This window comes from Heterodontus francisci, chromosome 20 (assembly GCF_036365525.1).
Source record: "Heterodontus francisci isolate sHetFra1 chromosome 20, sHetFra1.hap1, whole genome shotgun sequence".
Classification (NCBI taxonomy): Eukaryota; Metazoa; Chordata; class Chondrichthyes; order Heterodontiformes; family Heterodontidae; genus Heterodontus; species Heterodontus francisci.
Window position 1 is genome coordinate 51,519,506 of NC_090390.1, and position 26,315 is coordinate 51,545,820.

Consider the following 26,315-nt stretch of genomic DNA (forward strand, 5'->3'; position numbering starts at 1 on the left):
GACCACATCCACGGCTTTACCCTCATTCACCTGTTTGGTCACCTTGTCAAAAAACTCAATAAGGTTTGTGAGGCACGACCTACCCTTCACAAAACCGTGCTGACTATCTCTAATGAACTTATTCTTTTCAAGATGATTATAAATCCTATCTCTTATAACCTTTTCCAACATTTTACCCACAACCGAAGTAAGGCTCACAGGTCTATAATTACCAGGGCTGTCTCTACTCCCCTTCTTGAACAAGGGGACAACATTTGCTATCCTCCAGTCTTCCGGCACTATTCCTATCAACAATGACGACATAAAAATCAAGGACAAAGGCTCTGCAATCTCCTCCCTAGCTTCCCAGAGAATCCTAGGATAAATCCCATCTGGCCCAGGGGACTTATCTATTTTCACACTTTCCAAAATTGCTAACACCTCCTCCTGTGAACCTCAATCCCATCTAGCCTAGTAGTCTGTATCTCAGTATTCTCCTCGACAACATTTTCTTTCTCCACTGTAAATACTGACGAAAAATATTCATTTAACACTTCCCCTATCTCCTCCGATTCCACACACAACTTCCCACTACTATCCTTGATTGGCCCTAATCTAACTCTAGTCATTCTTTTATTCCTGATATACCTATAGAAAGCCTTAGGGTTTTCTTTGATCCTATCCGCCAATGACTTCTCGTGTCCTCTCCTTGCTCTTCTTATCTCTCCCTTTAGATCCTTCCTGGCTAGCTTGTAACTCTCAAGCGCCCTAACTGAGCCTTCACGTCTCATCCTAACATAAGCCTTCTTCTTCCTCTTGACAAGCTCTTCAACTTCTTTAGTAAACCACGGCTCCCTCGCTCGACAACTTCCTCCCTGCCTGACAGGTACATACTTATCAAGGACATGCAGTAGCTGCTCCTTGAATAAGCTCCACATTTCGATTGTGCCCATCCCCTGCAGTTTCCTTCCCCATCCTACGCATCCTAAATCTTGCCTAATCGCATCATAATTTCCTTTCCCCCAGCTATAATTCTTGCCCTGCTGTATATGCCTGTCCCTGCCCATCGCTAAGGTAAACCTAACCGAATTGTGATCACTATCACCAAAGTGCTCACCAACTTCCAAATCTAACACCTGGCCGGGTTCATTACCCAGTACCAAATCCAATGTGGCATCGCCCCTGGTTGGCCTGTCTACATACTGTGTCAGAAAACCCTCCTGCACACACTGGACAAAAACAGACCCATCTAAAGTACTCGAACTATAGTATTTCCAGTCAATATTTGGAAAGTTAAAGTCCCCCATAACCACTACCCTGTTACTCTCGCTCCTGTCAAGAATCATCTTTGCTATCCTTTCCTCTACATCTCTGGAACTATTTGGAGGTCTATAGAAAACTCCCAACAGGGTGACCTCTCCTCTCCTGTTACTAACCTCGGCCCAGACTACCTCAGTAGACGAGTCCTCAAACGTCCTTTCTGCCGCTGTAATACTTTCCTTGATTAACAATGCCACACCCCCCCCCCTCTTTTACCCTCTTCTCTGTTCTTAGTGAAACATCTAAATCCCGGAACCCGCAACATCCATTCCTGTCCCTGCTCTACCCATGTCTCTGAAATGGCCACAACATCGAGATCCCAGGTACCAACCCATGCTGCAAGCTCACCCACCTTATTCCGGATGCTCCTGCCGTTGAAGTAGACACATTTTAAACCAAGCTCTTGCTTGCCAGTGCCCTCGTGTCCTTATAACCTTATCTCTGCCCTCACTACTCTCAACATCCTGCACACTGGAACTACAATTTAGGTTCCCATCCCCCTGCTGAATTAGTTTAAACCCCCCCGAAGAGCACTAGCAAATCTCCCCCCCAGGATATTGGTACCCCTCTGGTTCAGGTGAAGACCATCCTGTTTGTAGAGGTCCCACCTACCCCAGAAAGAGCCCCAATTATCCAGGAAACCAAAACCCTCCCTCCGACACCATCCCTGCAGCCACGTGTTCAACTCCTCTCTCTCCCTATTCCTCACTTCGCTAGCACGTGGCACGGGCAACAACCCAGAGATAACAACTCTGTTTGTCTCTCGAGTGGAGGGAGCTAGGGTGGAAGCTTAGAGCGAGAACAAAGGGTAAGCGCCTGGAGGTGGTCAGTGGTGTGTGGAGCAGCGCCTGGAGTGGCTATAAAGGCCAATGCTAGAGTGACAGGCTCTTCCACAGGTGCTACAGAAAAATGTGTTTGTCGGGGCTGTTACACAGTTGGCTCTCCCCTTACATCTCTGTCTTTTTTCCTGCCAACTGCTAAGTCTCTTGGACTTGCCACACTTTAGCCCCGCCTTTATGGCTGCCCGCTGGCAACTGACTCCCACGACTTGTGATCAATGTCACAGGACTTCATGTCGCGTTTGCAGACGTCTTTAAAGCGGAGACATGGACGGCCGGTGGGTCTGATACCAGTGGCGAGCTCGCTGTACAATGTGTCCTTGGGGATCCTGCCATCTTCCATGCGGCTCACATGACCAAGCCATCTCAAGCGCCGCTGACTCAGTAGTGTGTATAAGCTGGGGGTGTTGGCCGCCTCGAGGACTTCTGTGTTGGAGATACGGTCCTGCCACCTGATGCCAAGGATTCTCCGGAGGCAGCGAAGATGGAATGAATTGAGACGTCGCTCTTGGCTGACATACGTTGTCCAGGCCTCACTGCCATAGAGCAAGGTACTGAGGACACAGGCTTGATACACTCGCACTTTTGTGTTCCGTGTCAGTGCGCCATTTTCCCACACTCTCTTGGCCAGTCTGGACATAGCAGTGGAAGCCTTTCCCATGCGCTTGTTGATTTCTCTATCTAGAGACAGATTACTGGTGATAGTTGAGCCAAGGTAGGTGAACTCTTGAACCACTTCCAGAGCGTGGTCGCCAGTATTGATGGATGGAGCATTTCCGAAGTCCTGCTCCATTATGTTCGTTTTCTTGAGGCTGATGGTTAGGCCAAATTCATTGCAGGCAGCCGCAAACCTGTCGATGAGACTCTGCAGGCACTCTTCAGTGTGAGATGTTAAAGCAGCATCGTCAGCAAAGAGGAGTTCCCTGGTGAGGACTTTCCGTACTTTGGACTTTGCTCTTAAGACTGGCAAGGTTGAACAACCTGCCCCCTGATCTTGTGTGGAGGAAAATTCCTTCTTCAGAGGATTTGAACGCATGTGAAAGCAGCAGGGAGAAGAAAATCCCAAAAAGTGTGGGTGCGAGAACACAGCCCTGTTTCACACCACTCAGGATAGGAAAGGGCTCTGATGAGGAGCCACCATGTTGAATTGTGCCTTTCATATTGTCATGGAATGCGAGGAACTCCATAACATAATTAGCAGCATCTTCAACACCGAACACCTATTCCTGCTGAGGGACCTTAATGCCAGGGTTGGGGCCGACCATGACTCATGGCCCTCCTGCCTTGGGCGCTATGGTGTTGGAAGGATGAATGAGAACGGGCAGAGACTGCTTGAGGTGTGCACCTATCATAACCTCTGCATCACCAACTCGTTCTTTCACACTAAACCCTGTCACCAGGTTTCATGGAGGCACCCAAGATCGCGTCGTTGGCACCAGCTAGACCTCATTGTCACAAGGCGAGCCACCTTAAAGTGTTCAAATCACACGCAGCTTCCACAGTGCGGACTGCGACACCGACCACTCCCTGGTGTGTAGCAAGGTTAGACTCAGACCAAAGAAGTTGCATCATTCCAAGCAGAAGGGCCACCCGCGCATCAACACAAACAGAATTTCTCACCCCAAAGTGAATTTAGAAATTTTTGTAACAGCCCTTCAAAACACTCCCACATGGGATGCTGAGACCAAGTGGGCCCACATTAGAGACGCCATCTATGAGTCAGCTTTGACCACCTACGGCAAAAGTGCGAAGAGAAATGCAGACTGGTTTCAATCTCATAATGAAGAGCTGGAACCTGTCATTGCCGCTAAGCGCATTGCACTGTTGAACTACAAGAAAGCCCCAGCGAGTTAACATCGGTAGCACTTAAAGCAGCCAGAAGCACTGCACAAAGAACAGCCAAGCGCTGCATAAACGACTACTGGCAACACCTATGCAGTCATATTCAGCTGGCCTCAGACACCGGAAACATCAGAGGAATGTATGATGGCATTAAGAGAGCTCTTGGGCCAACCATCAAGAAGATCTCCCCCCTCAAATCTAAATCAGGGGACATAATCACTGACCAACGCAAACAAATGGACCGCTGGGTTGAGCACTACCTAGAACTGTACTCCAGGGAGAATGTTTTCACTGAGACTGCCCTCAATGCAGCCCAGCCTCTACCAGTCATGGATGAGCTGGACATCCAGCCAACCAAATCGGAACTCAGTGATGCCACTGATTCTCTAGCCAGCGGAAAAGCCCCTGGGAAGGACAGCATTACCCCTGAAATAATCAAGAGTGCCAAGCCTGCTACACTTTCAGCACTACATGAACTGCTTTGCCTGTGCTGGGACGAGGGAGCAGTACCTCAGGACATGCGCGATACCAATATCATCACCCTCTATAAAAACAAAGGTGACCGTAGTGACTGCAACAACTACCATGGAATCTCCCTGCTCAGCATAATGGGGGAAGTCTTTGCTCGAGTCGCTCTAACCAGGCTCCAGAAGCTGGCCGAGCGCATCTACCCTGAGGCACAGTGTGGCTTTCGTGCAGAGAGATCGACCGTTGACATGCTATTCTCCCTTCGTCAGATACAGGAGAAATGCCGCAAACAACAGATGCCCCTCTACATTGCTTTCATTGATCTCACCAAAGCCTTTGACCTCGTCAGCAGACGTGGTCTCTTCAGTCTACTAGAAAAGATTGGATGTCCACCAAAGCTACTAAGTGTCATCACCTCATTCCATGACAATATGAAAGGTTATGCATCTACGAGGCGGAGAACTACATGGATAGCACGTTTAGGGAGGTGGTCACACCACACAAAGAACAGTACAACACAGGAACAGGCCACTCGGCCCTCCAAGCCTGCGCCGAACTTGATGCCTGCCTAAACTAACACCTTCTGCACTTCCGGGGCCCATATCCCTCTTGTCCCTTCCTTTTCATGTATTTGTCAAGATGTCTCTTAAACGTCGCTATCGTATCTGCTTCCATCACCTCCCCTGGCAACAAGTTCCAGGCACTCACCACCCTCTGTGCAAAAAAACTTGCCTCGCACATCCCCTCTAAACTTTGCCCCTCGCACCTTAAACCTATGTCCCCTAGTAACTGACGCTTCCACCCAGGGAAAAAGCTTCTGACTATCCACTCTGTCCATGCCGCTTATAACTTTGTAAACCTCTATCATGTCGCCCCTCCACCTCCGTCGTTCCAGTGAAAACAATCCGAGTTTTTCCAACCTCTCCTCATAGCTAATGCCCTCCAGACCAGGCAACATCCTGGTAAACCTCCTCTGTACCCTCTCCAAAGCCTCCATGTCCTTCTGGTCGTGTGGCGACCAGAAATGCACACAATATTCTTAGTGTGGCCTAACTAAGGTTCTGTACAGCTGCAACATGACTTGCCAATTTTTATACTCTATGCCCCGACCGATGAAGGCAAGCACGTTAGGAGCATGCAGGCAGATAGGGAATGGGTGACCACCAGGCAGTCAAAGAGAACCATGCAGATAGTGCAGGAGTCCCCTGTTATGATCTCACTCGCTAATCGGTCTTCCATTTGGGATACTGGTGAGGGTGATAGTTTCTCAGAGGGGTGCAGTCAGAGCCAAGTTTGTGGCACCACAGGAAGGAATGAACAGGAGTAGTGATAGGGGATTCATTAGTTAAGGGGACAGACAGGTATTTCTGTGGCACCAAACGTGACTCCACGATGGTGTGTTGCCTCCCTGATGCCAGGGTCAAGGATGCCACGGAGAGGCTGCAGGACATTCTTTTGGAGGAGGGTGAACAGCCAAAGGTCATGGTGCACATTGGTACCAATGACCTGAGGTACTGAAGGCAGATTTTAGGGAGCTGGGAAGGAAATTTAAAAACAGGACTTCAAAAGCAGTAAACTCAGGATTACTCCCAGTGCCACTTGCAAGTGAGCATAGGAATAGAATTGAGCGATTGAACACGTGGCTGGAGAACTGGTGTAGGAGGGAGGGCATCGGATTTCTAAGAGATTGGGGCCAGTTCTGGGGTAGGTGGGACCTGTACAAGATGGACAGATTGCATGTTAGCAAGACTGGGACGAATATCCTCACAGGGAGATTTGCTAGTGCTGTCGGGGAGGGTTTAAACTAAATTGTCAGGGGGGTGGGAACCACAGGGGGAGCTCAGATTGTAGAGAAGCAAAACTGGTGTGGGAACCAGGAACAAGTATTAGAAAAGAATACCAAGCAGCACAGAATACTGGGGGAAAACAGAAAGCACGAGAGTGGGGAATAGTATGTTCTTAGGTGGGGTCAGATGGTAAAGGAGAAAGTAATAAAGTCTAAATCAGGGTTGATGTGCATGTATGTGAATGCACAGAGTGTGGTTAATAAGACTGGTGAGGTACAGGCGCAGATTGCCCTGTGCAAATATGATGTTATGGCTATAACAGAGACCTGGCTCAAAGAAGGGTAGGTCTGGGTGTTAAATACTCCTGGATACAAGGTGTTCAGGAAAGATAGGAAAGGGAAAAATGGATGAGGAGTAGAAGTATTGATTAAGGAGAGCATTACAGTGTTGGAAAAAAAGGGTGTCCCAAAGGGTTCTAGGACAGAATCTATTTGGCTAGAGCTAAGGAATAAAAAAGGTGCAGTTACATTGCTCGGTGTTGTCTACAGGCCACCAGCTGGTGGGAAGGATGTGGAGGAACAAATTTGCAGGGAAATTACAAACAGGTGCAAAAACTATAGGGTAGTTTTAATGGGGGACTTTAATTATCCAAATATAGACAGGGATAACAGCACTGTAAAGGGCAGTGAAGGGCAAGAGTTCCTAGAATGTGCTCAGGAAAACTTTCTACAACAGTATGGTGCTCGTCCAACAAGAAAGGAGGTACTGCTAGACCTGACTCTTGGGAATGAGGTGGGCCAAGTGGATCAAGTATCAGTAGGAGAGCATTTAGGGGATAGTGATCATTGTATCATAAGATTTAGGCTGATTATAGAAAAAGACAAAAGAGCAATCCAGGGTGAGAATAATTAACTGGGGGAAGGCCAACGTCAATGGGGTAAGAATGGAGCTGGGGCAAATAAATTGGAGTCAAAAGCTGACAGGAAAACCGGTAGATGAACAATGGGCTACCTTCAAAGAGGAGATAGTTTGGGCACAGTCAAGGTATGTTCCCTCGAAGGGGAAAAGTAGAGCAAATAAATCCAGTGCTCCCTGGACGACAACAGAAGTAGAGATTAAGATAAAGAATAAAATAGAAAAAGAAAATACTATTGAGAACCAGGCTGAATATAGAAGGTCCAGAGGGGAAGTGAAAAAGAAAATAAGAGAAGCAAAGAGAGAGCATGAGAACAGACTGGCAGCTAGCATTAAAGGAAATCCCAGTTTTCTATAGGCACATAAATAGTAAATGGGTGCTAAGGAGGAGTGAGGCCAATTAGAGATCAGAAAGGGGATTTATGCATGGAGGCAGGGGCCATAGCTGAGGTATTAAATGAATACCTTGCATCTGTCTTTACCAAGGAAGAAGATGCAAACCAGACAATGTTGAAAGAGGAGGTAAGTCAGACACTACAGGGGCTTAAAATTGATAAAGAGGTAGTGTTAGACTGTCTGAACTTAAAGTGGATAAAATACCAGGACCGGATGAAATGCATCCAAGGATACTGAGGGAAGTGAGGGTGGGAATCGCAGAGGCACTGGCCATAATTTTTCAGTCTTCCTTAGACTCGGGGGTAATGCCAGAGGACTGCAGAATTGTTCAAAAAAGGGTGTAAAGATGAGCCCAGCAACTACAAGCCAGTCAGTTTAACTTCGGTGGTGGGAAAACATCTAGAAAAGATAGTTCAGGACAAAATCAATAGTCACATGGACAAATGCGAGTTAATTAAGGAAAGCCAGCATGGATTTCTTAAGGGAAAATCATGTTTAACTAACTGCTGGAGCTTTTTGAGGTGGTAACAGAGAGGGTTGATGAGGGTAATGCTTTTGATGCGGTGTACATGGACTTTCAAAAGGCATTTGATACAGTGCCACATAACAGACTTGTGTGCAAACCTATAGCTCATGGAATAAAAGGGGCAATAGCAACATGGATACGAAATTGGCTGAGTGACAGGAAACGAAGAGTAGTGGTTAATGGATGTTTTTCAGGCTGAAGGAAAGTTTGTAGTGGAGTTCCTCAAAGATCAGTTTTGGGACCCTTGCTTTTCCTGAGTAACATTAATGACAGAGACCTTGGTGTACAGGGCACAATTTCAAAGTTCGCAGATGATACGAAACTTGGAAGCATTGTGAACTGTGAATAGGACAGTATAGAACTTCAAAAGGGCATAGACAAGTTGGCGGAATGGGCAGACAGGTGGCAGATGAAGTTCAATGAAGAGAAATGTCAAGTAATTCATTTTGGTAGGAAGAACATGGAGAGACAATATAGAATAAAGGGAACAAGTGTGCAGGAGATTGTATTTTACTTTTGATGTCTATTGAAGGTGAGGGGAAAATATGGTATTCTTTGGGGAACAACAGTACTAAAAGAACTTTGCATTTGAAACTAATGCAGTTACCTATATTCTTTAAATTATTTGAGATATTTTATAAGCCACCTGTGAGAGTTATGTAACAGGCCATTTCAAGCTGAAGAAAAAGCAATGCAATATTGGGTGATTGGAGGAAGGTTTCGGGGAGATGTCAGAGGTAGGTTCTTTACACAGAGTGGTGGGTGCGTGGAATGCGCTGCCAGCGGTGGTAGTAGAAGCAGATACATTAGGGGCATTTAAGCGACTCTTGGATAGGTGCATAGATGATAGTAGAATGAAGGGTAGGTAGTTACTTAGATCTTAGAGTAGGTTAAAGGTTCGGCACAACATCGTGGGCCGAAGGGCCTGTACTGTTCTATGTTCTATAAGTCATTGAAGGTGGCAGGACAGCTTGAGAGAGCGGTCAATAAAGCATACAGTGTCCTGGGCTTTATTGATAGGGGCACAGAGTACAAGAGCAAGGAAGTTACGTTGAACTTGTTCGGTCTCAGCTGGAGCATTGCATCCAATTCTGGGCGCCGCACTTGAGAAAAGATGCAAGGGCATTGGAGAGTACAGAGGAGATTCACGAGAGTGGTTCCAGGGATGAGGAATTTCAGTTATGAAGATAGATTGGAGAAGTTAGGATGGTTTTTCTTGGAGAAGAGAAAGCTGAGAGGTGATTTGATAGAGGTATTCAAAATCATGAGGGGTCTGGACAGAGTAGATAGAGAGAAACTGTTCCCACTCATGAAAGGATCGAGAACGAGGGGGCACAGATTTAAAGTATTTGGTAAGAGAAGCAAAGATGACATGAGGAAAAACTTTTTCAGTGTGTGGTTAAGGTCTGGAATGCACGCCCAAGAGTGTGGTGGAGGCAGGTTCAACAGAAACATTCAAAAGGGAATTGGACAGTTATATGAAAAGGAATAATGTGCAGGGTCATGGGGAGAAGGCAGGGAAATGGGACAGCGGGAATTGCTCTTTCAGAGAGCCAGTGCAGACATGATGGGCCAAATGACCTCCTTCTGCGCTGTAACAATTCTGTGATTCTCTGATAATAGATTCTAACATTTTCCCTACTGCTGATGTCAAACTAGTTCTTAGTTTTCTCTCTCGCTCCCTTCTTAAATACTGGGATTACATTTGTTATTTTCCAGTCTGCAGGAACCCTTCCAGAATCTGTAGAATTTTGAAAGATAACCATCAATGTCCACTTTCTCTTAGGCCACCTCCTTTAATACTCTGGGATGTTGCTATCTGGTCCAGAGGATTTATCAACTTTCAATGCAATTAATTTATTTTATTTTGAGTACTGCCTCTTTATTAATACAAAATACTTGCAGTTCCTCATTTTTACAAGTTCCCTAGTATTTTGGGAGATTTTCTGTGTCTTCCGCTGTGAAGACAGACAGAGTAATTGTTCAGTTTCTCCACCACAAATTCTCCTGTCTCTGCCCGCAATCGTCTTTGCTAATCTTTTCCTTTTCACATACCTAAAGGAGGTTTTACAGTTTGCCTTTATGTTGCTGGCTAGCTTGTATTCATAATCTCTTTTGCCTTTCTTTATTAGTTTCTTGGTCATCCTTTGTTGGACTCTAATTGGCGACCAATCCTCGGGCTTACCACTTTTCCTGGCAACCTTATAAGCCATTTCCTTTGACTTCATGCAATCTTTAACTTTTGTTAGCCATGGTTGATTCACCTTTCCTGTTGGGGTTTTGTGTCTTAGAGGAATGTATATTTGTTGTAAACCATGTAATACCTCTTTAAATACTAGTCATTGCCTGTCTACCATCAAGTCTTTTAATGTATTTTCCCAATTCATTATAACCAAGTTGCCCCTCGTACCTTCATAGTTTCTTTCATTCAGATTTAAGACCCTAGTTTCAGAATGAACTGTATCTCTTTCAAATTTAATGTAGAATTGTCATATTGTGGTCACTATTTCCTAATGGCTCCTTTACAGCAAGGTTATTAATGAGCCCTTTCTCGTGGCAGAATACTAAATCTAAAATCGCCCCATCCCTAGTTGGTTCTTCAACATATTGCTCCACAAACCAATCTCGTACACTCAGGAATTCATCCTCCACAGCATTAGTGCTAATTAGGTTTACCCAATCTAGATGTAATTTGAAGTCGCCCATTATTACTGTATTGCTTTTTAGTGCATCTGTTACTATCCTGTCCATGACTTCTCTTTCCTCTTTTAGCAAAACCTTCATGTTACCTGCTTCATGAAAGCAAATGGAAAGTACTCATTACTTTTGTCATGTCCTCTGCCTCGACATGAAGATTGCCAAGTTTTTAATCTGTCCAAAATTTCCTTAACAAACCACTTACATTTTATGTTAAAATGTTTTAAGATTCAATTTAACATTGCCTGCTAATCTTTTATTGTAACCTCTCTGTCTCCTATATAAACTTTTTCAATTCCCTCCTGTACATTCCATAATCTCCTTGATTATTAACTCATTCTTGCTTCTGACATTTGTCATAAGCCTCCTTTTTCTACTTTAATTTGACTTTAATTTCCTTTGTCACCCAGGGTGCTTTAACTCCGAATGCTCTCCGGTTTCCCTTAAAAAGAATATGCCCTAGTTTATACCTAAACTATCTCCTCCCTGAATGCCCTCCATTATTCACTGCTTTATCCTGCAATCACTTTTTTCAATCTATTTGTGCTAGTTGCCTACTCAAAGGCCAGAAATTAGCTCTTTCCCAGTTGAGCATTTTTACCTTGGATATTTTCAGGTCTCTTTCCATAATTACTCTAAACTGTTAGCTACATGAACTCCTACTCTAACATACTCCACTTGCCTTGCTTCATTTTCCAGAACCCAATCCAACACTGCTTCCTTCCTTATTGAACTGCAGACTTATTGATCAAGAAAGCTCGCCTGTGAACATCAGAAACTCCTCTCCTTCCCTCGCCTTAGCACTATATTTACCTTAATGTAGACTGGGAAAAACAAAGTGTCCTAATATTACTACACTATTTTTGTTACATGCCTTTGAAATTTGCCAACAAATTTGTTCATCTAGCTCTTTCGCACTGTTTGGACCTCTACGGGAGATGGTGCCGTAGTGGTAATGTCATTGAACTAGCAATCCAGAAGCCCAGGCTAATGTCCTGGGGACACTGGTTCTATGAGATACAGCACTGAAACAGGCCCTTCGGCCCACCGAGTCTGTGCCAACTAACAACCACCCAATTATATTAATCCTACATCAATCCCATATTCCCTACCACATCCCCACCATTCTCCTACCACCTACCTACACTAGGGGCAATTTACAATGGCCAATTTAGCTATCAACCTGCAAGTCTTTGGCTGTGGGAGAAAACCGGAGCACCCGGCGGAAACCCGCGCGGTCACAGGGAGAACTTGCAAACTCCACACAGGCAGTACCCAGAACCGAACCCGGGTCGCTGGAGCTGTGAGGCTGCGGTGCCAACCACTATGCCACTGTGCCACCCCGTTGTGAAAGGCACTATAGAAGTGTAAGTCGTCTCATCTTCCACTAGTTATTGCCCAGCAATTGGGAATTCACACTGGCATCATTTTTCATTTTATCTACCTCGTGAATGCGTAAAGCCACTCCATACTGACACTGCCTCTCATAATGGTCTACCTGAAACCTGCATTCACACTTCAGAATATGCTTAATTTCCTTCCCCCTCTAGTTGGCAGATGGCTGAAACAGAACAGTCATCGGCTTTGAGGGATCAATTTCCTGTTCCTTGAACAAAATGCCTTCATTTATCTGGACCTTGATGCAAAATGTCTATTTTGAGTTCATTCTGATATGACTTTTCTTTTTCCTCTGTTTCCTCAAGAGCTTTCATTTATCATTTTTCTCTTCGAATTTCTACTGCAAGTCCTTTTCATCAGCCTTAAATTTTCACTGCTTTTTTTTATTTTTTTTATTTCCAAAATATACTTTATTCATAAAAATCTGTAAAAATTACATTCCCAAACAGTTTAAAACAGCATCAAGTCAAAAAATACAAACAGTGCAAAGGTGATCAGTTTCCTTCGATACAATCATAAGTTGCCTCACAACCCTTCCATTTCATTGTCATGCCATATACATTTTTACATTTGCAGCACACAAAATTTCTCCGATAAATTTTCACTGGTGCCCTGTCTCCTTGAGCTTATATTGTTCATCCACAGCCTCTAGTTTAAGCACTGCTAACTGGTAAGCACATCTTTGTCCTCTTTTACCTGATCTTGTGTGCACGTTCCCACTGCCCTTTGCTGCTTGAGTAAAACCAGGCTCACTTCCATTTCTACTCCAGACACAATCAAAGCCATTTCTGAACTTATGATCTTTCTAGCTGCTATTTACTACTGATCAAATCACTTCAAATTTACAAATTTGAATAGCATTTTTCTTGTCACTATTAACATTCCTGCATTTTACTCAGCTCTTCCTTTAGCATCTAATTCCAAAGTGCACTCTCCTCACTCCTTACACACCAGAGCATATCTTTATACAACAAATAGTTTTCAATGTGCACAATCCCAGGGGTCACTGTTCTTAGTAATCGGATACATCAAGAGACCTTCTGTGATCTTCCAGACTTCAGAAAGCAGCTGAATAAACACCATCAGACCATGATTCAGATTATAAACTACGGAATAGATTTATTAAAAATAGCACATAAGCAGTAGCAATATAGAATACAGATTAAAACAGGACAGACCCCAAATAGAGAAAATAAGCAAACACAACACTGCTCCAACAGCTTTAGTAATACCAGATCTGAGATAGCATCTTTGAACAATATTGCTTGAGATTTGTGCTCGGTCCTTCAAAGAACTATCCACTTTTCGCTTGATGGCCTAAGAACTGCCGCAGACCTATTTGAAAAATATATTTTCCATTGCCTTTGAAGCTCAAATATAAACAAAGGAAATCAAATGTGAATCTTTTAAAAACAAAAAGCTGCCAAGTATACTCAGAATTGAAAACCAAGAATGTTCAAAGTGGCAGCAGATTCCAACTAAAGATGACTGACACAAATCCATTTGCAAATGGCTAAAAACCTTTGTCACTGAACTGTTCACAGAGCAAAGGCAGTAGCTATCAGGAATTGCTTCTGGCATTATCAACCCAAATGCTTTTGCCATTAAAGAAATTTAGCACCTAAAAGCCAACTGGTCTCATCCCAGCCAGTTCCTCTCAAGTAGAGAATACGCTGGCACAGCTCCCAAACTGATTATTTCTTTAAACAATCCTGGTTTAAACTTGGGAGTAACATGAAGAAAAAGCATTGACGGGTTGAGTTTTTTTTTTAAAACATCATTTGTAAAGAGCATTGTAAGTCAGTTGTACAAAGCAATTTCACAAGGAGAAATTCATAGATAAATAACAAGTACTTAGATTATTAAACAAAACTATAAAGTTCAAACCACGATTATAGTGAGAATTCAAAAGTGGTGCAAAACAACAGCACTTATCCAGATCTCCATAGTGGCTCATGATAATTAAGTCAAATCAATTTTGGAGAAGATGGATACATTGCCTTTAAAAATGAGCCAGATTTAACTTTAAACTCCCTCAAATCAATGCCATCAAGTCTTATGAGGAACAGTTAACGATAGTTGGCGCTTCCCTACCATTAAACTTTTCTTCTAAAGTTTATTTCAAATTACCAACTTTTTTAAAATTAAAAAGCTTTTACAATTATGACACTTTAAAAACTAAATTACAGTAAATAAGTAGTCCTTTTTCAGTGGTTTCATGTAAGGACACATTTACAAATGGAAGTGGAGACCATGGGAACTGGAAGTTTCGAATATTGCTGAAAATAGAGACATGTCAAAGCTTTTCATCTTGCACCATCAGGACAATCCATAAGAATACCAATGTAAGGGAAAGCAACAACTTTATACTGTATGAGAAGAGTGTGCTGATTAGTTGGCAAGTGAACTCTGATTGGTAGAGGCGTTGCCATGGAAAATGCACCAGTTTATAGTGACTGACTGTTAACTATCAATGTTTGTTTGAGACTTATACCAGGTGGCTTGACCGATAAGGCAATGTATTGCCCTGAGGAATGAACCAGCAAAAGGCTGTCACTTACTTTGTTTAGCTGAAACAGGCACAATGTTCTTTCTGTCTGCAAAGAAGATGGCCCTGTGTATTAATATATGTAGCTTCCAGTACATGTAAGTGCACCACACTGAGAGCCCTCCTGACAATCTTAAATTGGTTGTCAGCAGAATTCTTAGCACACTGAAGATTATTTAACAAATGTTGTCCAATTGCGGAATCACATCTCATGTTGGACACTGTGTTATGAGTTTTGCAAGCACGGGCTGGTTGGGTACGGCCTGTACCTTGCCCGTCCGTTGCGAACAACGGAAGGGATATGTTGCTTGATACGATCGCCAGTCTTTGGAACATACGGCCTACAAACCTTGCATCACACTGGCACTGAAATTCATATATCATGCTACTCATTTCTTTGATAGGCAGTATGTCTTTTTTGGCTTGACGGCGGTATCCTGTTAGTGGCGAACACCACACGTGTTGTTCCTGCATAGTAGCAGCATGAAACAGCTAGCTTCACCTGCTGTTCTAATTTTTGGGATACATTACCCTTCCAGGGTAATGAGGGGTAGCCTGGGCACTTTTCAGGGCCGAAAATGACGGCCTTAGGCCCATTCATAAGTTTGTGCCATATACAGAAAGAAATGAGGTGATTAGGGTAGCCATTGTCACGCAGGATGCCTTTGATTTGGCCTATTTCAGCATCAAGCTTACATGGTGAACAAATGGCTCGGGCCCTATTTACGAGGTTGCCGATAAGGCCAATCTTATAGCACGTGGAACTGCTAGAATCCCAATGCGTGTATTGACCAGTGAATGTAGGTTTGCAGTAGACCACGGTAGTGAACCCCTTAGCAGATTTCTCAACGAGTATGTCAAGGAAAGAGAGCTCATTAGACTACTCCATTTCAAAGGTGAATTTCAGTGCTGGATGGAGCCCATTAAGACATGTTAGGAAATTATTGCATGTAGCTGCAGATTCAAATATAGCTGTTCGCAACAGGCAATGTACAGACCACACCCAACCAGCCCGTGCTTGCTAAACTCAAAACACAGCGTCCAACATGGCGGCACAGTGGCGCAGTGGTTAGCACCGCAGCCTCACAGATCCAGCGACCCGGGTTCAATTCTGGGTACTGCCTGTGTGGAGTTTGCAAGTTCTCCCTGTGTCTGCGTGGGTTTTCGCCGGGTGCTCCGGTTTCCTCCCACAGCCAAAGACTTGCAGGTTGATAGGTAAATTGGCCATTATAAATTGTCCCTAGTATAGGTAGGTGGTAGGGGAATATAGGGATAGGTGGGGGATGTGGTAGGAATATGGGCTTAGTGTAGGATTAGTATAAATGGGTGGTTGATGGTCGGCACAGACTCGGTGGGCCGAAGGGCCAGTTTCAGTGCTGTATCTCTAAATAAAATAATAAAACATTAGACGTGGTTCCGCAATTGGACAACATTTGCTCAGAATTACGCTGACAACCAATTTAAGATAGTCAGTAGGGCTCACAGTGTGGCACATTTGCATGTACTGGAAGCTACGTATATTAATACACAAGACCCTGTTCTTTACAGACAGAAAGAACATGTACACACTTTGCACCTATTTCCGCTAAACAAAATAAGCGACAGCCATTCACTAGTTCATTCCTCAGGGCAATGCCTTGACCAGAGTCAAGCTGCCTGGTTTAAGTTTCAAACAAAGATTGACAGTTAACTGTCATCAGTCACCATAAACTGGTGGATTCTCCATGGCAATGCCTGTACCAGAGTTCACTTGCCAACCAATAAGCACTCTCTTTTCAAACAGTATAAAGTTGTTGCTTTCCCTTACATTGGTATTCGTGCAGATTGTCCTGAGGAGTGCAAGACGAAAAGCTTCAACAACATGTCTATATTTTCAGCAATCCCAAAGTTCTGTACTACCCCCAAACGACTAACTGGAAGATTGCGGGACTCCTGCAATGCTTAATCAATCAGATATATACCTGCACTATTTGCCAAATTGATCCCTATACCTGGATGTTACCAAACAAGTAATTCGGACACATTATTTTCATTAATTGAAAAATGTCTTTTGCACACAATCATATTTAATAGACAACTATAAACAGTAAAACCAGATTTTTAAAAATCAGAAGTGAATGATGACAGCAGTTTATCTGCAATTGACCATTTATTTTAATCACCTTTTCTTCCTCGATTCTTTCTTCTATTCGTTTCAATGCCATTTCATGAGCTCTGAACAGACTGATGGTGCTAGTTTGGTCAGGGTCTAAAATATTGCCATCTTCATCTCGTACCACCAAATCCAGATCAAGGATTCTGGAAATTAATCAGAGCAGAACTATAATAAACTAAACATATGATACAACTCTTTCTAAAACTGCCCCAAACTCCAGCAAAAGCAAAGCCCATGATGATCTAATCTGACATTTCTATGTTGCATAATTTCCCCCTGTATACAAGTCTGCAAAGTTAGCAGCTGTGCCCAACTTCTTCAATTTGGTCAGTGATTTAGGTACAAGAGGGTGTGACTATGAGCGAGGCAGGTAAGGGGATCCAGAAGGAAGTAGTAGAGGAGCCTCAGCCCTTGCAGTTGTCCAACAGGTTTGAGGTTCTTTCAGCCTATATGGATGAGAGCGAGGGTTGTAGGGTGGATAAGCAAACTGACCATGGCACCATGGTACAGGAAGCTATTCAAAGCAGGGGGATGGACACAGTTCTCTGCAGCCAAGAGCGAGAGTCAAGAAGGCTGTGCTGCCTGCCCAGTGCCAGGGTTCAAGATATCTGCTCAGGGCTGGACAGTAACTTGCAGGGGGAGGGGGAGGATCCAGTTGTATTGGTTCACATGGGTACCAACGACATAGGTAGGACTCAGAAAGAGGTTCTTCATAGAGAGCTAGGGGCTAAATTAAAAAGCGGACCCTGAAAAGTAGCAACCTCTGGATTATCTGAGCCACGAGCAAATTGGTGTAGGGTAAATTAGAGTGTTAAATGCGTGGCTCAAAGATTGGTGTAGGAGAAATAGGTTTTGATTCATGGGGCACTGGCACCAGTACTGGGGAAAGTGGGAACTATACGGTTGGGACGGTCTTCACCTGAACTGTGCTGGCGAGTCATATAACTAGGGCAGTAGACAGAGCTTTAAACTAAATAGTGGGGGTGAGGGATCAAGTGAGTGAAGATGTGATAAGTTAGAGAGATGAGAAGGCAAGAGAGCAAGGTAGCAATAAGGGAATTGATAATCTGAGTGTGGCAGAAAAGGAAGATTGGAGAGATGCAAAACTGGTAACAGAAAGTAGAAAAGTAGTAAGCAGAATTAGAAGACAGATGAAGCGACGGCAAGCAGCAAATAGGATCAGAATGCAGAATAATGTTAAAGCCGACAAAGTTAAGGGCACTCTATCTGAATGCACACAGCATTCGCAACAAGGTAAATAATTTGAAGGCACAGAGGGAAATAGTTATGATTTAATTGCCATTACAGAGACGTGGTTACAGGGTGACCAAGACTGGGAACTGAATATTCAAGGCTGTGTGTCATTTAGGAAGGAAAGGCAAAAAGGAAAAGAAGGTGGGGTAGTGCTCTTAATAAGGGACGAGATCAGCACATTAGAGAGACAGGATCTTAGAATCGAGATGTAGAATCAATTTGGGTGGAGCTAAGAAACAGCAAGGGGCTGTAAACATTGGTGGCCTATAAATAACTCCCACCAAACTGTAGCGGTAATTTTGGGCACAGTACAAATCGGGAAATTAGTGGTGCATATAACATGGGTAATACAGTAATAATGGACGACTTCAATTTACATCTAGACTGGGTAAACCTAGTCAGCACTAATGCTGTGAAGGATGAATTCCTGGAGTGTGTACGAGATAGGTTTCTGAAGTAGTACGTTGAAGAACCAACTAGGGATTGGGCCATCTTAGATTTAGTCTAATGTCCTTTAGGGAAGGAAATCTGCCGTCTGACCTACATATGATTCCAGATCTACAGCATTATGGTTGACTCTTAAATACCCTCAGATGGCTTTGCAAGCCACTCAGTTCAAGGACAATTAGGGATGGGCAATAAATGCTGGCCTAGCCAGCGATGCCCACATCCCACAAATGAACAAAAAAAAGTATTATGTAATGAGAAAGGGATAATTAATAACCTTGAAGTAAAGGAGCCTTTGGGAAATAGTGACCATACTATGATAGAATTTTACATTAAATTTGAAAGCGATCCAGTTCATTCTGAACCAAGAAAACTATGAAGGTATGAGGGGCAATTTGGCTATGGTGGATTGGGAAATTACATTAAAAGACTGAACAGCAGACAGGTATTACACGGTTTACAACAAATATACATTCCTCTAAGACACAAAAAACTCAACAAGAAAGATAAATCAACCGTGGCTAACAAAAGTGGCTTATAAGGTTGCCTGAAAAAGTGGAAAGCCTGAGGATTGGGAGCAATTTAGAATCCAGCAAAGGATAACCAAGAAACTGATAAAGGGAAGAAAGAATATGAATGCAAGTTAGCTAGAAACATAAAGGTGGACTGTAAAAGCTTCTTTAGGTATGTGAAAAGGAAAAGATTAGCAAGGACAAACGTGGATCCATTACAGGCAGATAGAGGAGAACTTATAATGGAGTCGAGGAAAATGGCAGAGAAATTAAACAGTTACTGTCAGTCTTCAGAGGAAGATACAGAAAATCTCCCAGAAATACTAGGAAACCAAGGGACTTGTGAAAATGAAGAACTAATAGAAATTAGTATTAATAAAGAGGCTGTACTCCAAAAATTAACTGGATTGAAGGCTGATAAATCCTCTGGACCAGATGAGCTACATCCCAGAGTGTTGAAGGAGGTGGCTCTAGAGATAGTGGATGCATTGGTCATTATCTTTCAAAATTCTATAGATTCTGGAAAGGTTCCTGCAGACTGGAAAGTAGCAAATTTAACCCCACTATTTAAGAAAAGGAGGGAGAGAGAAAACAGAGAACTACAGACCTGTTCGTTTGACATCAGTAGTAGGGAAAATATTGGAATCGATTTTAAAAGGATGTGATAACTAGAATAGAACATGGCTACCCGACCTGAACCCGACGGGACCTGAAACATGTTGGGTTCGGGTTGGGTCGCTCTTCCAGGTCCAGTCCGGCCCGGTCGGACACAGTGACAGCCAAGACATCAAGGCGGGAAAAGCTCCGCACTAGTCTACAGTGAGCGATTCCATCCAAGGTAGAGCACAGGCTGTTTAATAAAGTTGATTATATTCTGGTGGTCGGGTCAGGTGAGGTGCAGGAAAAAATGAAAGGACTAGGGCTGGGTTAGGCTCGGGTCAGATATGGTTCTGTCGGGCTCGGGTCGGGTTTCATTTGCAGTCCCGAGCAGGCCTTTAAAATAGACACTTAGAAAGTAACATGACTGGGCAGAATCAACATAGATTTATGAAAGTGAAACCATGTTTGACAAATCTGTTGGAATTTTTTGAGGATGTTACTTGCAGCATAGATAAAGGAGAACCAGTGGATGTGATGCATTTGGATTTTCAGTAAGATCCCACACAGGAGGTTTGCAAACAAAATCAGAGCACATGGGATTAGGGGTAATATACTGCAAAGGATTGAGAATTGGTTAATAAACAGAAAACAGAGTAGGAATAAACTGGTTATTCTCAGGTTGGCAGGCTGTTATTATTGAGGTACCGCAAGGATCAGTGCTGGGGCCACAGCTGTTCACAATCTATATTGGGGACCAAATGTAATATTTTAAAATTTGCTGATGACAAAACTAGGAGGAAATGCAAGTTTCTGGAAGGATGCAAGGAGTCTTCAAGGGGATTTGGACAGGCTAAGTGAATGGCAAGAACATGGCAAATGGAATATAATGTGAAGAAGTGTGAAGTTATCCACTTTGGTAGCAAAAACAGAAAGACAGCATTTCTTAAATGGGAAGTGATGTCCAAAGGGACCTGGGTGTCCTTGATCATGAGTCACTAAAAGCTAGCATGCAAATGCAGCAAGCAATTAGGAAAGCAAATAGTACGTTGGCATTCTTCGCAAGGGGTTCTGAATACAAAAGTAAAGAAGTCTTGATGCAATTGTATTGAGCCTTGGTGAGACTGTACCTGGAATATTGTGTACAGTTTTGGTCTCCTCATCTAAGGAAGGATATATCTGCCATAGAGGGAGTGCAACCGAGGTTCACCAGACTATTCCCTGGGATGGCGGGATTGTCTCATGAGGAGAGATTGCAGAAACTGGACCTGTATTCTCTAGAGTTTCGAAGAGTGAGAGCTGATCTCATTGAGGTTTACAATATTCTTATATGGCGTGACAGAGCGGAAGCAGATAGGATGTTTCCCCTGGTTGGTTAGTCTAGAAACAGGGGACAGTCTCAGAATAAGGAGTATACCATTTAAGACTGAGTTGATGAGGAATTTCTTCACTCAGAGGGTGGTGAATCTTAATTCTCTACCCCAGAGGGCTGTGGACGCTCAATCATTGAGCATGTTCAAGACAGAAATCAATAGATATCTGGATACTAATTACATCAAGGGATATGGGGATAGTGCGGGAAAGTGGTGTTGAGGTAGGTGATCAGCCGTGATCTAACTGAATGGTGGATCCAGCTCAACAGGCTAAATGGCCTACTCCTGCTCCCATGTGGCCAACTTTGTGATGTGGGCATGTGCTCACAAGAACATGGATTGTGACATTATGTTATATTGCTAGACAGCACTCCACCACATTTTGCTCATTTAATAAGCATGAAACTGTGATGATCTTCCCCATTCACCTCTACTGAGACTAACCCATTATAATTATAAACTTATTATAAATTACTAACCCAAATTATATATATTACTTTTATAGACAACACCTACCAACATATTTTTGCTAATACTATCAACTGGGCCACACTGCAAGTAAATAAAAAAATTGAGTATTTATGAACAGTGTTATCAGCAATGATTATATTCTATTGGGGATAAATGAATGAAGCAACCTCATGTTCCTTTGGTGAGTCTGCAAATAATGAGAATTAGTGTAAATAGCATGACAAGAAATTCGCTACCAAGTACTTTGCTGTAGGCCTGGCTGATACCATCAACAATGGACTACATTGGTATTTTTCTCTTCCTTGTGATTTAATTGGGCTCACTACACCAAAAAATGTAAATACAATTCCCTTTACTTTGATAAAGACAATATTAGGAACTCATTAATTTCAATATCATATAAGCAGTGTGAAGGTCTTCTTCATTTCTGGGGTTAACCAATACATTCCAAGGTTCCCCACCTGTTGCCCGTTGAAAGAGCAATGCTAACAATTTTCAAATAATTTCTGTGTGCACTATCACAAATCAGTAACATGCAAATTTATGCCACAAAGCAGCCTATTGTGCAGTTTCACAACGGAAGCAGCTTTATTGTCATGAAATTATTCATCACTGTTCTCTCCATATTTGTGAAGGTCATCATACTATTGGGACATGAGCATTTTAAAAATAGTTTTAAAAATGAATAGAAATTTGCATCTGCATTTTAGAACAAAAGATCGTTGCGCTCACTGAGGATATAAAGATAACAGCTTGAAGTTTATGGCATGTATATCAAGAACTTGGTTTCAATACATTCATTACAAAGGCAGAAAATGCAACCAATGTACAAATTTACATAGTTAGAAGCTGAAATATGTATGTTATCTCTCGCTTAATCATGGCATTAATAAAGTCGATTAGTGACTATCAGTAAAACATTCACTCAGGATCTCATACCTCATCACCTAAACTATAAAACCAAATGGTGATCAATGATTAGATCAGAACTTCCAAAATGATGGATAATGGGTAATTTGAATGTCAATATCAGTGCTCAGCTTTAGAAATTACTGAAGTAAAACCAAAGGAATGATAGCTTGAACAACAAGAGGAATGACTGCTCTTAGGTATAGAGTGAACAAAAACAAATGCCTAAGAAGTTTTGGTTGACACAAAAGGAGAGACTGAAGAAGTGGCATAAAATAGAGCCAAATACAAAAACAGCTAGCTAAAAGACAATGAATTCATGTCCATTCCTCAAAGTTACTTTTAACAGCTGATTCTTAATTATGGAATTAATCTCATAACCTCGCCTCCTACATTCAGTCTTTGGTCAATTGGGATGACCAACACAATAGCAAACTTATCACTTCTAAATCTACTGCAAAATGCCTAGAAAATGCAATAGGCATAAATGCACATCAAATGTCCCACACAAAAAGAGAGAGATGATCAGCAGATTACGTACTCCATTTAAAATAAATAGACAAATTAGGGTTTAAATTGCACACTAGCGTTCAGCAATACCAATATATCACGGACTAAAATAGACTGATGTGAGGAACAACAGGTTATGCTGGTTTATCCCAATATGTTATATTATGCATACCTGTTGCCATAATCTATTTTGGCAGTGACTTTTTGTTTCAGTTCCTTCAGCTCATCTTGCGGGAGTGTTCCAGAAAGTATCTGAGATCGCCATTCAATCAGATCATACATCATATTCCTAATTCGGCTGAACATCTCTCTGTTATCATTCTAAAGTAAAACAGATTTGAGTAAAAATTAAATACATAATAAGAAACAAGTAGTATTTTACAAAACCATTCTTAATATCATTCAACACTACAGCTTAACAACTTATTAACAACGAAGATCATCGTTCACTTTAAGCTTTGAATTGATCACTATAAAATCAGTTGTACAAATTGCACTACTTTTCATATTTTTGTGTAGAACAGGAACATCTACATTGAAAAATCATAGGTGCCAGGGCAAGGGACATCATGGAAAGGGTGCAGAACATTCTGCAGGGGGAATGGGTAGAGCCAGAAATCATGGCTCATGTCAGAACCAATGACATAGGGAGGAAGAGGGTTGAGATCCTGCAATTGGAATTTAAGGAGCTAGGCAGGAAGTTAAAAAGCAGAATCTCAAAAAGTAGCAATCTCTGGATGACTTCCAGTGCCACGTGCTAGAGAGCGTAGAAATAGGAGGATATGGCAGGTTAATACATGGCTAGAGACATAATGCAGGAGGGAAGGCTTCAGTTCCTAGGAAATTGTGACCAGATATGTGGCAGGAGGAACCAGTTCAAGAAGCAGGTGTTGCACTTGAACAAGCTGGGACCAACCTTCTCACAGGCAAGTTAATTAGTGCTACGAGGGAAGGTTTAAACTAAGTTGGCAGGGGCTTGGGTGCAGCATTAAAAAAGTAGTGGCAAAGACAGAGTTAGAAATAATACAGAATTAGGTGGAAACATAGAAAATGAGCATAAAAAATACAAAGAGGTCTAAAGTTAGGGTTGGAGTGTTTGCGTGTAAATGCAAAAAGCGTAGTTAATAAAGCTGGTGAGCTGCAGGCGCAAATAGCCAAGTGAGATTATGATATATTGGCGATAACAAGACATGGTTCAAAAAATACAAGGAATTCACAGAATGGTTATAGCACATAAGGGGGCCATTCAGCCCTTCATGTCCATGTCAGTTCTCTGGAACCACTACTCAGCTAGTCCCACTCCCCTGCCTTTTCTTTGTTTCCCTGCAAACTTTCCTGCTTCAGGTGCTTATCCAATTCCCTTTTGAAAGCCATAATTGAATCTGCTTCCACCACACACTCAGGCAGTGCATTCCAGATCCTAACCAGTCACTGCGTAAAAAACCTTTCCTCACGCCTCTGGGTCTTCTGCCAATCACCTTAAAATCAGTGGCCTCTGGTTCTCAACCCTTCCACCAATGGGAACAGTTTTTCCTTCTCTACTCTGCCCAGACCCCTCGTATTACTAAAGATCTCCATGAAATCTCCTTTCAACCTTCTCATCTCCAAGGAGAACAGCCCCAGCTTAGCCAATCTATCCACACAATTGAAATTTCTCATCCCCAGAACCACTCAAATCTTTTCTGCACCCTCTCCAATGCCTTCACATCCTTTCTAAAGTGTGGTGCCCAGATTGTACACAATATTCCAATTGAGGCCAAATCAATGTTTTATGAAGGTTCACCATAACTTCCTTGCTTTTGGACTCTATGCCCCTATTTACAAAACCCAGTATGCCTTTTTAACCACTTTCTCAACCTGCCCCACCACCTTTAACGATTTGTGCACATATACCTCAGGTCCCTCTGCTCCAGCATCCCCTTTAGATTTGTATCCTTTATTATATGTTGCCTCTCCTCATCCTTCCTACCAAAATGTATCACTTCACACTTCTCTGCATTAAATTTCCTCTGCCATGTGTCTGCCCATTCCACCAGCATGTGTATATCCTCTTGAAGTCCATCACTGTCATGCTAGGCCCCCACCTGCCAAGAATGAGGCACATTAATTTGGTCATGAACATTAATTTTAAACTGTTACTGGAGTTAAGAAAGGACTTGCTAAACAGATCAGCCGTGGCTGGAAAAGACATTTGCATATTAACAGAGTGTTTGGAAGGTCAAAGCAGCCATTCCCAGACACATTCAACCCACAATTTTCCACACCACTCTGAGCCACACGTTTAGTTCTCCAATCTGCTTGACCCTGTGCTAATGTGCACATGGCTCAGGTAACAATCCAGAGATGATTACCTTTGAAGTTCTGCGTTTTAGTTGGGACCCTAATTTCTCAAATTCTCTAAGTAGATGATTTCTGGTTCTACCTAGGTCATTGGTTTCCACATGGACCATGCCATCTGGATCCTCCCCCTCTCTAGCCATGAGGAGATGTCTTTAACACTGGCACTGGGCAGGCAACACAGCCATAAGAGCTCCCAGTCACAGCTACAGAACAGTATCTATCCCCCTGACGATACTGTCTCCTATCACTACCACATTTCTTTTCATTTTCCCCACTGGAATGGCATCTTTCACCATGGTGCCATGGTCAATCCACTCATCCACCTTGCAGTCCATCACTTCATCCACATAGGTAACAAGGACCTTGTACCTGCTGGACAAGGTCAGAGGCTGAGGCTTCTTCTTCACTATATGCGGACTCCCCCTACCTGCCTCACTCACAGTCACACCCTCCTATCCCTAACCACTGGCCATCTCTAATGATCTTCCTATTCTAAGGGGTGTGACTGCTTCCTGGAACAAATTATCCTGGTAACTCTCCCCCCTCCCTGATGCTTCGCAATGTCCGCAACTCAGTCTCCAGTTCAGCAATTCTGTGCAAGCTGCAGACACTTACTGCAGACATGGCTGTCCGGGATTGCAGCGCATTCCATAGATTCCTGCATTCTGCAGTTGCAGCACACCACTGGCCCTACCATCTCTGCACAAACTTATTTTTTAATTAGTCAATTAGTTAATAATTCAAGCTGAAGTAATGGATAGTTGCACTCACTTACCTTGGAGTTAAAGGAATAAGACTCACCAGCTGCTGGAGGTTGTAAAAGATAGGAAAAGGAGCCCCTCTTTCCCTCTCTGCACCGAATTCCCACATGCACCAAATTTTCAACTTCACTCTGGCAAGTGTCTCACTCAGGAAACTCTCTCCTCACTGGCTTCATTCATAATTTGGTCTTGGGGATACAGGGCATGCTTTCAAAATTTACAGTTGATACAAAACTTGGAAGGGTACTAAAAACTGAGGAAGATAGTATTA

The 26,315-nt window shown here is 42.9% G+C and overlaps 1 protein-coding gene across 2 annotated transcripts in view; it reads right to left on the reverse strand.

Moving 5' to 3' along the window:
- Positions 1-26,315, reverse strand: part of dock1 (dedicator of cytokinesis 1) — a 744,225-nt gene that overhangs the window by 634,527 nt on the left and 83,383 nt on the right. For both annotated transcript variants that reach the window (XM_068052738.1, XM_068052739.1), the window contains exons 6-7: positions 23,116-23,264; positions 16,878-17,013 (exon numbers count right to left, since the gene is read on the reverse strand). In XM_068052738.1, the coding sequence (XP_067908839.1) occupies positions 16,878-17,013; positions 23,116-23,264 (285 nt within the window). The remainder of the gene's footprint in view (positions 1-16,877; positions 17,014-23,115; positions 23,265-26,315) is intronic.